The sequence below is a fragment of the Schistocerca piceifrons genome, chromosome 2, assembly GCF_021461385.2.
Source record: "Schistocerca piceifrons isolate TAMUIC-IGC-003096 chromosome 2, iqSchPice1.1, whole genome shotgun sequence".
NCBI classification, from domain to species: domain Eukaryota; kingdom Metazoa; phylum Arthropoda; class Insecta; order Orthoptera; family Acrididae; genus Schistocerca; species Schistocerca piceifrons.
This window is the reverse complement of record NC_060139.1, coordinates 548,124,018-548,141,926: the sequence shown is the minus strand read 5'-3', so window position 1 is coordinate 548,141,926 and position 17,909 is coordinate 548,124,018. Positions and strand designations below refer to the sequence as shown.

Here is a 17,909-nt window from a genome sequence, read left to right as displayed (position 1 = left end):
CTGTCAGAATAAATAGAACTCAGGCTCTCATAGACAATACGTCACCACAAAAGTTCTCTGCAGTCTGTCTGAATTTTTACGTAATTTGTATCATTAAGACCAAGCAGTCAAGTTGCCTTAAACCAGACCTGTCAACCACATTCTGTTTTGGACTACAATCACTTGAGAGATATATCCAAATGTGAATCAACCTACAAAGGAATGCACCTGCTGCCAATTTATTAAAGTGAAACTTTACTTTATATGAAAAATGTGTCAATTGACACCACTGACACCATACATTTTCAGTTGATTGAATAACTGATAGTTACAGACACTCCGTGTTATGATAAAACTTGCCTGAGAGACATGGCAATTCTTGCTATTGCAATTCCATGCAGATACACAATTGAGCAAGTTCTGCTTTTGGTCTTGATTTAATAGCCTCAGTGTTTCCTCAAGCCCAGACTGACCTTTCTTCAAAACACCTGAAAAATATTAAAACAGAGATGTCAAAATTTAATTATGTAAATACTCCAAAATTAATGTGTAATAAAGACTACTGAGAGAAACTACAAAACTTTCTTATGAATAATCCGAAAATGCAACAGCTCCTGAAAAGTTTATCCAGGCCAAAGCATAAATTAATTGTAGCTAGTTCCTTTCTATGAGTATAACCAGCTGATCATTCATTTTCATATCTTCTGAGAGGACAAGATAACTCAAGTAAGTGGTATACATGAGATAAGAACATACACTTATTTCCAAATTTCAGTGAGCTAAATTTTATAAAATTTCCTGCAACCTTTTTCCCCTTTCTAACTCTACTTATTTCTGCATATGGACTAACTTTGACAACATCAGAAGGCAAACACCCAAAATGTCTTAAGTTGTTGTATTTGCAGTGTGTGCAATGAAATGCAAACTGTCAAGCACTTGGTGCATTAGCAGAAAACTGAAACAAATATAACCAATCCCTTGTGGAAACTCAGAACAATCAATACATAATCAATAAAAAGAATGGTTGGAGGCAAAGAGTGCAGCCAATCTAAGGGCAGATGCAAAATAAATAAATGTATGTGATTTTTATTAACTCATCATTTCAGCATCACCTATAGTAATAAAACTTCCTAACATCTTAATAAAATTGAAATTTTTCAATCCTGCCTTTTATACATGGTTGCTTGCTGTGTTAAAAGATGATTCTGAAGTTGCAATACAGAACAATTTATTAACAGCAAAAGTTCACAATGACAAGTGCTAAGTGGAGTAACATAGCAGCAAGATGATGGTGTGAAGCAAAACAGTGTCCTGGGTTGTCTCAGCAAATTGAGTTTGATGAGCTATGAGTGTAGCCGGCTCCTGCCCCACAACTGCGACACCAATTGAACTCGCCTGCTGGAGGCTGTGCTAAGCCTTTTGTAGCCATCAGGAGGAAGTATGTTTGTGAATGTGTGATTTGCAGCCTTTGCTTGTTCTTTGATAGCAGCACTACCGGTTTCCTGGTGCACGTGCTGCATGGAAGTGTAGCTGGTACTCCCTGGAGGAGTCTGAAACAAATGGCATATATACATACTGTTTGTCTAGAGTACTGATACTCTTCTTGTATGAATACTCAGTCTCCAGAAGAGACACTTGTGGGAAAGGGGGTAGATGTATGTGGTCTACAGCTGATCTGCATCATCCCTTCCTCCCTTACAATGGAGATGGCAAAGCCATCTTTAAGGAGGCCAGTCGTGGCTGCAGCTGTGTGTCGAATGTGTGAAGCATCAGAATTGCATTAGGCACGGATGATGAGAGAGAACCTGGCAGCTGAGCAGGACAACCCAGTTGAAAACCCCTTGAGGAGCAGTGTACGGGCTTGAACAGGAGATGGTGCAAGAGCCACCAAAGGCACTGGATGAGGTGCTGGAGACTGGCGAGGAGGTGCTGGGCTGGTCCAGGCACATGGGCGAGTGATGGGAGCTATCAGTGTTGAATCATATCCCTTGACATTGTTTCATCAGGCAAGTGGACATCAGTGATGAACTGTCTACCTTGACATTGTTTCGCCACTGGTAGCAATATCCGGAAACATTACACAATACCAAACACCCAACTTGTACTCAAGTCCACAGCAGTGAACAAGACCAAAAACAATGTACATAACGAGAAGCCTTGAACCGACCTAAACTCCCGAGTGCAAGATACAATGAACAAGACTGTTCAGCACAGGGTGCATAAACTATGGCATCTGATATTGAACCACTAATTAACACATGAAAATGATGCCAACAGAACAAGCATGCCATGTCCGTGCAGGGCAACAGTGAATGGCTGTAATGGGCGGGAACGGGGAAGGCCAGTTGTCAGCAGGGCTTTCTGCGAAACTTCCAAGAAGGTGCAATCCAGGGCCCAGAAGAACACACAATGGGGGGGATAAGCACTCCCAGCTAAGAGGGTGAGACAGGTGACAAGGCCAGCAGTAACAACATGAGCACAGACTCACGAGCAGTCATAGCTGCGCTACCTAGGATGACTGGGCCAGCTGCAGCAGCAGCAGTGGGACAGACCATGGCATGGCTGGCGATGAACAGACTGACAAAAGACAGCTGGCATCAACATTGACAGGGCTGGCGACAACAGGCAGGCTGATCACAATAGGGCCAGCGGCGCAAAGACTGAGGAACAGACCAACATTGTCACATACAGATGTGGCAACAACTGGAGGGCCAGCGTCGTGTGAAGACTGACTACTGGAATGATGTCATCTCTGGTAAGGTTTGTGCCAACAAGAGGGCCGGTGACACGCAGCTGACAGACTGAGTGACAGCATGGCGGCCAGTGACCTGTGGAAGGATGACAGAGCAGACGTCGCCGCTGACAGGCTTGGCAAGGACAAGAGGGCCACCCTTAACAGGGTCTGCCAATAGGAGAGACAATGAGAGGAGGGCCGGCGATAGCGGGGCTAGACCCAAAAGAATTGAAGCCAATGATGAGAGATTGGTGCCCAAAGGCGTCACAGGCAAATGCTGGGCCAAGAGTGGTGGTGCCGCTACCATTGTACTCTGAACACAAAACTGATTGCTGCACAGTACAACACTGCAAACAACATGACGAAGTGTTGCCACAACCAAAATACACATCTAACTGCTACCCCAATAAGTCATAGTCTATGGCCCCCGGATGAGAGTTAGGGAAAAACTGACAACACAAATGAAAGATTTCTGCACCTGTACTTGCAAGATAGTGAGCAATGCACTGTAAATTTCATACGCCATAGGCTGTGAAGTGCAACTCAAACTGTTGACAGTACATGGCACATTTCTCCTCCTGGCAAACAAATACCTGAAACTTTGGAGCAGAAATGGGAACAGCATGCCAAGATGTGGCTTTTGCAAGCAAAACCTGAGTGAGCTATATTATGATCTGCAGCAGTTCCTGAATTTCCTGCTCCTCGAAGTGAAACAAAGACAGCTCCACTGATGGGGCAGACATGACAATAGAAAAGGTCACTCAAACTGTAGGCAAAAATACACTGCCAATCCTGGAACTTGAACTGACACAGAAATAGGAGAAAGGCCCTAAATAACCATTGAAAACAATACAGACCTACGGCATTAACTAAGAGAATTCCTTTGGCAACAACATAAGAATGGAAGACAACAAATGTGACACAAAGATAATGTCAAAAAATTCACAAACTTTGACCAACACCACTGAATACAGACTGTGAAAACACCAAAAGCAGGAATACGCTGCCCTGTCAAAAAGAACTGACACACAAGCAAAAATCCGTTAGCTTGTAAACCTCTCAAACAATGAGAAAACGTAATGCTACTTCAGCAAACAAATCACACATGAAAATTTTCTGTTTGCCAATGTCCTCTATGGCGGATGAGGAAAGAGAAAACAACTTTAACATACATGGACAAAAACTCGTCACCACTTTTCTATACAGTAGACGAGGAGTGAGAAAAGAAATGCAAGAATGAACACACTTTACAGGTGGGATGCTTGCTGTGTTAAAGGGTGATTCTCTGATTCTCGAGATGCAATACAGAACACTCTACGAACTATACAAGTACACAACAACATTCATCTGGACAACAACAACGAAAAGATCGCCCATGATCACTTGAGAACAACAAACATATCAAGTTCACTGGCGTGATATCAGATCTGGGGCAAGCATCATCCGTGAGGGACCGCACCGCCTGGAGTAGTGTAGTAACACGATGACAGTGCGAAGCAGAGGGGAGCATCCTGGCTTGTCTCAGTGAGTTTCATTTGATGAGTTATGAATGTAGCCAGCTCCTGGCCCAGAACTGAAAGAGCAACTGTACTAGCCTGCTGGAGGCCGTGCTTGGCTTTATGTACCAGCAGGTGGAAGTACATTTGCATACGTGATGTGCAGACTGTGCTTGTTCTTCAATACCAGCACCAACAGTTTCCTGGTGCATGCGCTGCTTGGAATCATAGTTGGTGCCCCCCCCCCCCCCCCCCCAATCGTGCAGCCTCAAAGAAACAGCATATAAACATAATGTTAGTATATAGCACTGTGTTCTGACATGTGATGCCCGTCTTGTATGAATATACAACCTCCAGAAGAAACACTTGTGGGCACAGGGTAGGCAACCCTGCAGCGTGGAGAAGTTGGACTGGATTCGGACATACGAAGCCTACGGCCGACATACCATGCAAGTCACTTTTGCAATTAGGCAACCACTCTCACTTCTGTTACAAGGTAGCTGAGGAGTCTAGTCACAGACAGTACTATAGAGCTACAAATTTCCACTTTTTTCTGCATAACTTGGTAGTATATCACTTCACTAATCTCTACAATGTTGGAAAAGATAGATTGCTACTTACCGTAAAGAAGACATATCAAGCTGCGGACAGGCACAACTAAAAAGACATTCATATACAGATTTCAGCCACAATCTTTGTCAGTAACCCCCCTCCCCATCAACTCCAGCATCTTGGATCAGAATGTAACATAATGTGCAATGCAGCCAGCAATCTGGAAGAGGTGGGGAAAGGCAATGAATAGTACTGCGCGGGTTGGGAGGGACAAATACTGTCTGGTGGAATGTTAAGGAAGTAGATTGCCAACAGGCGCAGTGTCAGGAGGTTGGGGGGGGGGGGGGGCAGAGGAGCAGGAAAAGATGGGCGGATGCCTTGGCAGGGGGCTGCAAACAAACAGTGGAAGATGAGAATGGGGAGGAGATGATACAAGAGTGGGGGTAGAAACTGTTGGGTTGAGGTTGTGGGGACAGTATGTCACCGTAGGTTAAGGCCAGAATAATTACTGGAGTGGAGAATGTGTTGTAAGGATAACTCTTATCTGCGCAGTTCAGAAAAGCTGTTTGTGGAGGGAAGGATCCATATGGCTTGGGTAGTGAAGCAGCCATTGAAATCAAGTGTGTTATGTTCAGCTGCATGCTATGCCACAGGGTGGTCCACTTTGCTCTTGGCCACAGTTTGGTGGTGGCTGTTCATCCAAGTGGACAGCTAGTTGTAGTCATACCAATATAAAAGCTGTGAAATGATTGCAGTAGAGCTGGTAAATAACACAGCTGGTTTTACAGGAGGCCCAGCCCTTGATGACAGGTCTGGAACAGGAAGTGTTGGGTGGGTGGATTTGGCATGTTCTGCACCTGGGTCTTCCACAGGGATATGATCCTTATGGACAGGGTTGGGGTGGGGGGCATAGGGATGGACTAGGATGTTGTGGAGGATGGATGGGCAACTGAATGCAGCTTTAGGAGGAGTGGGAAGTATCTCGGGTAGGATTTCCTTTATTTCAGGGCATAATGATAGGTAATCAAAGGCCTGGTGAACGATGTGGTTCAATTATTCCAGTCTGAGGTGTTACTGGCTGAAGAAGGGACACTTCTTTGTGGCTGGTTCTTGGGGGTGGTGGGAGGATTGGGGCCGTGAGGGGAAATGTGAAGGGAGATTTGTTTGAGGACAAGGTCTGGGGGATAGTGCATGTCTGTGAAGACCTTGGTTATACCCTCAGCATACTGAGCAAGGGAGTTTTTGTCACCACAGATACAATGTCCCCAGGTACCTAGGCTATAAGGGAGGGATTATTTGGTATGAAAGGGATGACAGCTGTCAAAATGAAGGTACTGTTGGTGGCTGGTGGGTTTAATGTGGACAGAGGTGGGGATGGAGCCATCAAAGAGAAGGTGGTCCACATCTACAAAGGTGGCATGCTGGATTATGGAGGGCCACGTGAGGCGGATGGGAGAGAATGTGTTGAGGAAGGATCGAAGATACATTGTCTTGGCCCTAAGTCCTGATCGTGAAGATATCATCAATGAATCTGAACCAGACTAGGGGTTTGGTGGTTTGGGAGGCTAGGAAGGTCTCCTCTAGATGGCCCATAAGAAGGTTGGCATAGGAAAGTGCCATGCAAGTGCCCATGGCTCTGCCATGGATTTGTTTATATACCTTCCCTTCCAATGAGAAGTAGTTGCTCCCCTTTGACTACACTTTCAGTTCCAAGTTCTGGTAGAGTATGCAGTTTACATCCCTGCCAATTCGATCACATGCCCATGCCTGTAAGCTCAGCACTTGGATACAATTTTCATTGATCTCATTCAATCTAATTGAGCAGAAGTTAAACTTTTAAAGAGCTAATAAATCAATATGGAGGTTATAATATAAGGAAACTGCCTCAACCAGCATTTATTGTATTAAGAAATTGTCTGTTTCAAATGAGGCTTATAAGTGTATTTCAAAGTGCTGGGGTGCTGCCGAAGATTGTAGTTGCTGAAATATTACACAAACTGAATCCCTTAATTCAACTGAATGTCATGGAAAAGTGTTCTTCTTAATAAAAGTTTTTTGGACTAACTGGTATTTTTTTTAATCATTCCCAGACAAAAAATAAAATAATAAAAAAAAACCACTTACCCTTCCCACCTTCAAGATGGTCCTCCTACCTAAAATATACGGAAACAACAATACTGGCTGTTCTACTGTGGCAGCTGTCAAGTTTCAACCAAACCTATCTCAGCACTGGTGCACGGGTACTTACACTCTATCATCTACAGCCACCCACCCTACACCAAAGACAACACCCACTTTATGGAGCATCTCAAACCCATTGTCACTCTTCTCCCACTTTGACTTTGCTCAATTGATATGACCTTGTTTAGCACCATCATCCCACACGCAACATGGTGTTTCAGCCCTCTATAACTACCTTTCCCTACACCCATCTGGAAGTAGCCCAAAAACTGAAATCTCATTCACTGTTGCAATAGCCACCCTCATTGTTACCCATAAATGTTCCACCTAAGGCCAAACTTACAAACAAATCTACGGATGTCTATACAAACCAGGATAGCTCTCCATTCTATACCAATCTTTTCATGCAGTTTTTCAACATGCATTCACTGCACAGCTTTTTATATAATGATGACCCCCATCAAACTGACTCAATAAATAAATGTGTGCAAAAGAACTGCCTGCCTTGGGAACATCCAGAACTGAGCTGATGAGTATGCTCTTCACAACATATCTGTGTTACTTCTCTATCACACAGCCCATTTGGATCCTCCCCTGCAGAACTAGTCTCACTGAATTCCATAAATTGGTACTACTTTTCCAAAATATGCTCTCAGCCCACCATTCTCCTGGACTCAATCTATTAATAAAACTCCTCCCTTATATATGATAGAAACTCATAAGTTATTCATTTATTTTTATTTTCACCCACTCCTTCCAAGCCTCTCTCTCCCCCATCCCCTATTCTTTTCAATCCTTACATGCATTATGCTCTCCATTTTTCATTTTCACTTCCTCTCTTGTTTTGTCTTTGTTAGTCACTATACATCATCATCTCTGAACTATAGTTGGCTTGGTGCTGACCAGTGAAGTCCCATTCTCTGATGTCTTTCCCTTCATCACTGATTCCCCTCATCCTCACAACAAATTGATCCATCTCAACACTGGGTACCTTGCCACCCTTTTCCAATCCCCCTTCCACAAACACACACACAGTTATGCGAACCCACCAACCTACAATTGCAGTGACAATGACTGTTTATGAGTGCCTGCTCATGCTTGAATAAGACAGAATGGGAGGAGAGGAAAGAGGAAATGTCAGTGCCGACTGAGATGAGGTAAAATGCTCAGGGCAAGTAGCAGGGTGCGGGGAGTTAATAAGATGCACAAATGAATGGAAGACAAATGACTGTTAATTGAAGCAACAAAATGCGGACTGAAAATTGACATTCATGAAACAGAAAAGGGGAATGAGCTTAGTAACAGGTCTGGACAAAGAAAGAGTGGGGTAAAAATAACAAGAGTGGATATGTGAGGATAAGGGCAGGTATGAGAGTGGGAAAGGGACCTGTGGAGGTTTAGGCCTGGAGGAATCACAAAGAGGAAGATTTGTTGGAAGACCATCAGTCCCGCCCTCCCCAACATAGATCAGAGGAGAGAGAGCAGAGGTTGAATACTCAAAACGTACAAGTGCGAATCTTTTTAAGACATTGGTGTAGTGGTGTGCAGCATGTTCAGCAATTGGTTGTCGAGTTTGTGGGCAGCTACAGCTCAAGTGAGTAGACAACTGGCTGATTGGCATTCCTAAACAAAAAACTACACTGTAATTGCAACACAGATACTGTACAATGTGGCTGGTTTCATATGTGCCCCTACTTTTCACAAGATAGAAACAGCATTTGATTGGACTGCAGGAAGGTGGTGGTGATGGACCTATAGGAAAGATTTTGTGACTGAGTCAGTGACACAGGACAGAAATAGGAGTAGGTATGGCACAGGGATGGACTAGGACAATGTGTAGGTTAGGTGGGCAACAGAGTACTGGGTTGGATGGGCTGAAGAATACAAGTTTGGGTGGTACGCAAAGGATTCTCGATATGATATCACTTATCTCATAGCATGATGAGAGGTAATGCAAAGTGCTGGTGAATGAAGTGGAGAAGTTCTTCAAGGCCTGGGTTATGAGGCAAGTACTAGTCCCTGACTGCTTTACAGAGGTGATGTAATTGTTGGTGTCTCAGGTAGAGATGTCATGGAAAATCTGTTTCAGGGCTGGCTAGACTGGATACTGTCTCTCTCTCTCTCTCTCTCTCTCTCTCTCTCTCTCTCTCTCTCTAAAGGCTCCAGCAAGATTGTTCCTATATTTGACATCACCTGCTTCCCAAAAAATGCAAGAGTTTTTATGGAGTCATATGAAAAGTGAAGATTAACATCTAGAACAGTAGCTCTTTCAAGTTAAGAAGGAATAGGTGAAATGGATTTGGGTGTCATTTTCAGTGTTCCCGATAATGAAGATGTTATCAATGAATTTTAAGCCATGTAAGGTGTTTTAGTTGAGTTCTTCAACGTGTCCCATAAAAGTGATGTATAGGATGGTTTCCTGGGGATATCCATGGAGGGTTGTGAATAATCTGATATGTGTCAATTCCAAATCCAGTATACTTGTACACAGATTTCTTCTATCAGTCTTTAACGACTGTTTTACCAAAAAACATTAAGTATGGTACTAAAAATACATAAAAGTACTGGATTATAAAAGAAATCAAACTATCCTGTGCAAGGTTCAAATGGTTCAAATGGCTCTGAGCACTATGGGACTAAACATCTGTGGTCATCAGTCCCCTAGAACTTAGAACTACTTAAACCTAACAAACCTAAGGACATCACACACATCCATGCCCGAGGCAGGATTCGAACCTGTGACCATAGCAGTCGCGTGGTTCCGGACTGAACGCCTAGAACCGCGAGACCACTGCGGCCAGCTCCTGTGCAAGGAAAAGGAAACTGTCTGAAATGATTAGGACAAACAGAGAAGTAGGACTCATTACGTATTACAACAAACATGTGCTGTCTTAACGAAAATGATCAAAATATCAACAAATATCTGCATAATGTCTGAAATCAATAATTCAGATACTAAAATTAAACCTATATGGGCAATATAAGAACAGTTATAAGAATCAATGGGCAGGAAAGTGAGGCAGTGGTTGAGAAGAGAGTATGACAGGGTAGTAGCCTATCCCCAATGTTATTCAATCTGTACACTGAGCAAGCAGTAAAGGATCCCAAAGGAAAATATGAATTAGGTATTAAAGCTCACGGAGGAAAATAAAAACTGGGGTTTGTCAACTACACTGTAATTCTGACAGAAAGGGCTTGGAAGAGCAGTTAAGTGGAATGGACAGTGTCTTGGAAAGAGGATATAAAATGAACATCAACAAAAGCAAAACAAGAATAATGGAATGTAGTTAAATTAAATCATGTGATGCTGAGGGAATTAGATCAGGAAACAAGACACTTCAAGTAGTAATGAGATTTGTTATTTGGGCAGCAAAATAACTAATGATGGTGGAAGTAGAAAGGATATAAAATGTAGACCGGCAATGACAAGAGAAGCGTTCCTAAAAAAGAGAAATTTGTTAATATTAAATATAGATTAAGTGCTAGGAAGTCTTTTCTCAAAGTATTTGTATGGAGCGTAGGTATGTATGGAAGTGAAACATGGACAGACACAGTGCCGGATTAAGCAAGCACGGGGCCTGTAGCCAATTCTGACAAGGAGCCCGTGGTTTGTTTAGGTTGTATGGTTTAGGCTATAAAATACAACAATATTGTTAAAAAATTAACTTTTCTCAATTTAATTTCGATAAATTTAGAAATAATACAAGTTAGCTCAATGTCTCTGAGCAAATTATATTCAATTTTCACTATACTGAGATCATTTAGACGTTCCTGTCCCATTGTATTTCTTAATTAATTTTTAATGCACTTTAATGCTGAAAAATAATGTTCTCTACTGCAGTTCGTTATCATTAAAGATAAGTAAATGCTTAAGGCTATTTCTACATTTGGAAAACATGATCCTAAGGAATTTTCCATTAAAAATTTGTAAACTTGTTGTTCCGAAGCTTCGTCCTTTATTCTGCTAATGGCAGCAGTGATATCCGTTTTCAGCAGTTCAGCTAACTGTACCAGTTTGTCACCTAGTGACTCTTCTAAATTGTCTGGTAAGCATTCACAATATTAGGAGTTCTTTTAAAGATTTATTCTGCTGTAAGAGATTTAAAATCCCGTAATATTCCAAAAACATTAGTCAGGTGATGCTATTTTCGATGCGGTTAGCTAATGCAGCCAGTATATTGTCAATCATCACAATAAACACCTGAAATTCATAATGTTCTCCAGGTGTTTGATTTTCTACAACTTCAGCGAGTGCAGTTGACCCACTACGAGTAGTACTATCATTTTTCAGTGCTTTCGAAAGAAGGTCCCATTGATAGGTAGAAGTGAAAAAAAAAAAAGTATAGAGGCTTTCAAGGAAATCAAAGAAAATGGATGCTTCTGTACACCATTCTGCAGCACACTTGGTGACCAAATTTAGTGAATGTGAAGAACAGGGAATATATTCAGCATACTTATTTATATCTCTAATTTGTGCTTCTAAGCCGGTGTACCTGCCACTCATGTTACTGGCATTGTCATAGCTTTGCCCATGACAATCTTTGATATTAATGCCATTCCCTGTTAAAAGAGATAGTAAGCTTTGGGAAAGTTGTTCAGCAGTATGACCTTCTATATTAAAAAACTTCACAAATATTTCCACTGGTCCAGATGATAGGACATAGCGCACTATCAGAGTCAGTTGATCTACATAAGGTATATCAGAAGTAGAATCCAATGAGACTGAACACTACTTGAATCTCTTCATTTCGCAAATAATATGATCCAGTGTGGCTGATGCAGTTAGCTGGATAAATTACTCATACGTTGTTTTTGACAAATATGACGTATATCCCTTTCCTTTATTTGCATGAATATGTATATGTTGGGCCAGAAACGCATCAAATTTGGCTAGTAATTCTAATAATCCTATTTCCATTGTGGGGTGAACCAACAATTTCACCACTACCTCGAAATTCTGGCCCTTGCTCTGCTGAAAACTTATAACTGCAACAATTTGTTCTAAGACTGTTTGCCAATACTTTTGTTTGCTCCCAATTTGGCTTACAAGTTGAGGATCGACAGTTGCATCCTTGTTTTTTATGACTAACAGGGAAATTATTACTTTCATATGCAAACTGCTTTCTTCATGTCTCTCCAGCAAAATATTTTCATTCTTCCAGTCATCTAATCCATCTTTCATAAGCCGTGGCGCGCCGTCAGAATCTACCACTTTACAAACAAAACAGAACAGTCGCTCACTGCTTTCTGAATATCGCAACCAATCTCTCATGTATGTTTTATTCGTTAGTTTATGTTTATATGTCAAAAATTACTTTCTACAAAATCTTGGGTTATTTCCCTTCTCATATATTTTCATTGAGTACAAAAAACTACTGTTCATGTGCTAAACTTTGCTACTTCCTTTCATACTCCAATAATCTATGTCAAAGTTGTTTGGCCACTCACCAATATTGTTAGAATACATTTTACTTTCACTTTGTGTTTCACTTGTACAAGATACAGTAACATCAGAAGCCTGTAACAGTTTTTCGACTTCTCTTTGTCTTGAAGATGAGGTCTCTGGGCCGATGGGACTTCCTATGCTTTTCCATTCAGTTTGGTTTGGAGATGATATGGCTGAACTGGGAAGACTTGCCGTCTGTTCAATTGCTGTATCACTTGTGGAAAATGTAGCTACATCGGGAAAAAGTTGCGTAGTCTGATGAATCTTCTGTAGTTTAGCTATCATCCTTAAAATCAATTACAGCTTTTGTATTTTGTACTTCATTCTCTGTATATTTAGCAAAATCATTCTTAACATTAAAAAACTCAGACAGTTTATGTGTTTTAGATATAAAAGTATATGTCTTTCTCTCCTTTTCATCTCTTGCTTTATGCTTTGCACTTCCAAAAGCATAGTGGTGTCAGGTATCTCTCTGTATGCTGCTCATGATGGTTAGCTCGATTTGTGTATAAGGGAAAATAAATAACAAAATAAAATGGAACACTACTATTTATTTGGATTGCGTAACATAAATACATGCATACCATAAATAATATATGTCCATTTTCTATTGAAGCTAGTGCCAGTTTACTGTGCAAATGCTAAGCTACATACTTGGGAGTTTTTCAATCATAGAGCTTTTGCGAATGATATGTGCCATGTAAGCAAAAGCACAGCCTGTGGCAGAAGCGAGTGTCTGCTCACTAGCACTACACGTGAGTGGGGCAAAACTGACAGTTGCCTTCCAAGAGTTTAGACAACTACAGCTTCCTGTCTATCGAGATCTATTCACTCTCTGCCCATAAAAATTATGCAGGAAGACGAAGAAGAAGAAGAAAAAGATTTGAGAGAGAGCTTTCGGCTTTTGTCTACTGATCAATACAAACTCAGACACATCTTTAAATTATTTGTAATTAGTGCTCTCAACAAGACATCATCCACTTTACTTCATGTTTTATATTTAGTAGGGGAAGCACGCTAGTAAAATGTCGGCTCCCACAAAGGACCTAGCTTGAGAATGTGGGCCATATAGTGAAAGTATGCAGTTAAGACTGGACAACTGTATCCATTGGTTGTTCATCAAAGATAGTCAAAGCTGCGCACTATTAAAATTATTGCTCAAATTTTGATGTAAAATCAATTGCAAGATTTTATTTCATCAGTGTTCTGTTTTCCTCTTTAAAATATGACTTTAAATTGATGAAGTTCCATTGTGGTATTAAAAAGTCTCAAGTATAAACCAGTATTAAGAGTGAATAAATTCTAAGCGCTATATGAATGTTTACTGTATTTGAAATCAACCAAATAAAAACTACAATGTTTTATGATGATATTAAACACAAATAGCTGATTTCCACATAGTTACATACTGAGAACCAACATACTTCTTTATTGTTTAAACTTCGGGGTACTTATTAACAAACAAGGACCTTACCCTATGCTCAGTCAGCAACTTTGCATCACTATATAAAATCGATGTCACCCACATAATAATGTTCTTCTTTGTAAAAGAAGTTGACAATTGGCCTCCAAGCACTGATTGTTAGATGTCTGTACCTCTCGGACTTGCCCTTTTTGAATCGCTGTTGCCACCGTACCTCTCGGACTTTTGTCGATTGCCCTTTTTGAATCGCTGTTGCCACCATCAACACTCCCTTGCTTTCACATCTCTAATTGTTGTGCTGTGTGGCGTTGGTTACATGCAAGGGGTAGGTTGCATCAACTAAATGTCACTAAGAAGCCATTGCTGCCCATCGAGGTTAGTTCCAACACAGTGATTATCCCGTTCTTCATCGTGACGCCAGAAACATTATTAACCAATTAGTAGAATGTTGAGAACTTCACCAAATGGTGAGATAATTCACCTTTTCACTAGTCTACTTGCAACAAATAAATGCTATACTTGAAATGACAGTAAAAAAAAAGAGAGACAGAGAGAGAGAAAAGAAAAGAAAAAGGGAAAAAAACCCTCTAACTTGATAAGAGCTTTTGCGCCCAGGTGCGGGGCACATAGCATTTGCTAACTCCTCCTACGTGGCTAATCCGGCACTGTCAGACGATAAAGAGTTTAGACCAGAAGAGAATAGAAGCTTTTGAAATATGGTGCTACAGAAGAATGCTGAAGATTAGATGGGTAGATCATGTAACTAATGAGGAGTTACTGAATACAATTGGGGAGAAAAGAAATGTGTGGTGCAACCTGACTAGAAGAAGGGATTGGTTGGTAGGACACATACTGTGACATCAAGGGACCACCAATTTAGTATTGGGAGGGAACTGTGGGGATGCAAAAATCGTAGAAGGAGACCAAGAGATGAATACAGTAAGCAGATCCAGAAGAATGTAGGTTGCAGTACATATTTGGAGATGAAGAGCATTGCACAGGATAGAGTACTGTGGAGAGCTGCATCAAACCAGTCTTTGGACTGAAGAACAAGACCACAACCACAAGAACAACGTGGGCAATAGCTGAAATTGAAATTGGGCAATAGTTGAAATCGAAATTAGGTCCACAGTTACGGAATTAAATATATTTGTTATTACAGAAAACAGTCAAATAATAAATTGTAGCAGTCAGGCTAGCCAACATATTTAATAACAAGTATCTGGAAGTAGCTCAGAAAACTGTAATGGAGAATTCAAGAGATATGTTGTTGTAGTCTACAGTCCAGAGACTGGTTTGAGGCATCTCTCCACGCTACACTGTCCTGTGCAAGCTTCTTCATCTCCAAGTCCCTACTGCAACCTACATCCTCCTGAATCTGCTAAATGTATTCATCTCTTGGTCTCCCTCTACCATTTTTATCCTCCACACTATCCTCCAGTACTAAATTGGTGATCCCTTGATGCCTCAGAACATGTCCTACCAACCAGTCCCTTCTTCTAGTCAAGTTGCACCACAAATTCCTCTTATCCCCAATTCTATTCGGTACCTTCTCATTAGTTACATGATCTACCCATCTAATCTTCAGCATTCTTCTGTAGCACCACATATCAAAAGCTTCTATTCACTTCTTGTCTAAACTATTTATCATCCATGTTTCACTTCCATACATGGCTACACTCCATACAAATACTTTCAGAAACGACTTCTTGACACTTAAATCTATACTCAATGTTAACAAATTTCTCTTCTTCAGAAATGCTTTCCTTGCCATTGCCAGTCTACATTTTATATCCTCTCTACTTCGACCATCAACAGTTTATTTTCTCCCAAAATAGCAAAACTCATCTACTACATTAAGCGTCTCATTTCCTAACCTGCTTCCCTCAGCATCACCCGACTTAATTCGACTACATTCCATTATCCTCGTTTTACTTTTGTTGATGTTCATCTTATATCCTCCGTTCAAGACACTGTCCATTCTGTTCAGCTGCTCTTCCAGGTCCTTTGCTGTCTCTGACAGAATTACAATGTCATCGGCGAACCTCAAAGTTTTTATTTCTTCTCCATGGACTTTAATACCTACTCCAAATTTTTCTTTTGTTTCCTTCACTGCTTGTTCAATATACAGCTTGAATAACATCAGGGAGAGGCTACAACCCTGTCCCACTCCCTTCCCAACCACTGCTTCCCTTTCATGCCCCTCGACTCTTATAACTGCCATCTGTTTTCTGTACAAATTGTAAATAGCCTTTCGCTCCCTGTATTTTACCCCTGCCACCTTCAGAATTTTAAAGTCAACATTCTCAAAAGCTTTCTCTAAGTCTACAAATGCTAGAAATGTAGGTTGTCGCAGGGTCAGTATTGCCTCACGTGTTCCAACATTTCTACGGAATCCAAACTGATCTTCCCCGAGGTCGGCTTCTACCAGTTTTTCCATTCGTCTGTTAAGAATTCGTGTTAGTATTTTGCAGCCGTGGCTTATTAAACTGACAGTTCAGTAATTTTCACATCTGTCAACACCTGCTTTCTTTGGGATTGAATTATTATATTCTTCTTGAAGTCTGAGGTTATTTCACCTATCTCATACATCTTGTTCACCAGATGGTAAAGTTTTGTCATGGCTGACTCTCCCAAGACTGTCAGTAGTTCTAATGGAATGTTGTCTACTCCCGGGGCCTTGTTTTGACTTAGGTCTTTCAGTGCTCTGTCAAACTCTTCACACAGTATCATATATCCCATTTCATCTTCATCTATGTCCTCTTCCATCTCCATAATATTGCCCTCAAGTACATCGCAAAAAGATAAAGCAATAGAATATATACAAGAAGCAATGCCTCATACATACAAGAAAATTAAAATTACTCCATGATCTGCCAAATAAATTAAGAATGTAATTAACTCCCTCCAAGCCAAAAACTCTCAAGGAGTTTACAATATCTCGAATAAAGTACTAAAATCCTGTTTTTCACAAATATATAATGTTTATAGTGATGTATGGAATGCCTCACTATCACAGGTGATATTTGCAGGGAGACTGAAATACGCTATTTTCAGACCTCTTTTACATAAAGGTGGTAAGACCGAAATTGATAATTACTGACTATCTTCACTATTTATCTCAGTTTTGAAGGTACTAGAAAAAATTATGTATGCAACAACTATCACCACCACCAACATGCTAAATTCAGGATGTCAGTTTTACAACATAGTCCTGAACTGCCACACTTCCTGTAATATCTGTTACGGCATTGAGAAAATCATCATCTTCTTTTATTGATACTGACCCAAAGCTGACATCTGCAAATCAGTGCAACAACAGTTACAGCAGTCTAGGTAGCAACAAACATGTGCATATCCTGCAAAATGTTCATTCTCATAATGTCCTTTATTTTGAGGAATAAAATTGACCTCTGCACAACAGCCTTCCTCTGTTTCACTGTTACAAGATGAATTATGGCCGTGTCTAGAAGCTGCAATACAGTGAACCAGAAGAAACATGACAGCATTCCAAGAAAGTAGCTCATAACCGTTGGGTGTACAGAGTATGTGTCAATATTAAGAATGATCTCTCTCTTCCTGCTGCATACATCTTGACACTTAAACTACTAAGAAATTTTGAACAAATTTCAGCAGTCACCCAGGCACTGCTAACTAAATTGTAAGTGCATAATAGTTGTTTTATATTTTTAAATTTTCCATTATTCAGGGCAGCAACTTTTCACTGCCATCACTATTAACACACAGCAGAGTCACGATTCTTTTTTTGCTATTTTGCTTCCACGACATTTATTCCCCTGAACAGAATGGACTTGCTGAATTTACAGGAAGTAAATTACAAAAGATGCCTCAGCTCTATCTGCAATGAAAACATTTCTGGACTCATGTACATCATCAACTGTGGCAAAATACTCTTCTACCAATATTCAATAGTTTCCATGTATACTTAAAATTTTGATAAGATGTTTGACTTCTGCCCAAGAGATCCTGCCAGCCATTCAAAGCACTGAATTCCCTATCTCGATTTTCTATTAGTAGTCCAACGATGGAAAATCCAGGATGGAATGTAACAATATTATGAAAAGGAAAGTTGTTACT

At 40.7% G+C, this 17,909-nt stretch overlaps 1 protein-coding gene across 1 annotated transcript in view; it reads right to left on the bottom strand.

Moving 5' to 3' along the window:
- LOC124776667 (transducin beta-like protein 3) overlaps window positions 1–17,909 on the bottom strand; it is a 177,072-nt gene that overhangs the window by 834 nt on the left and 158,329 nt on the right. Inside the window, exon 14 of the mRNA XM_047251768.1 lies at window positions 340–467. Coding sequence (XP_047107724.1) covers window positions 340–467 — 128 coding nt within the window. The remainder of the gene's footprint in view (window positions 1–339; window positions 468–17,909) is intronic.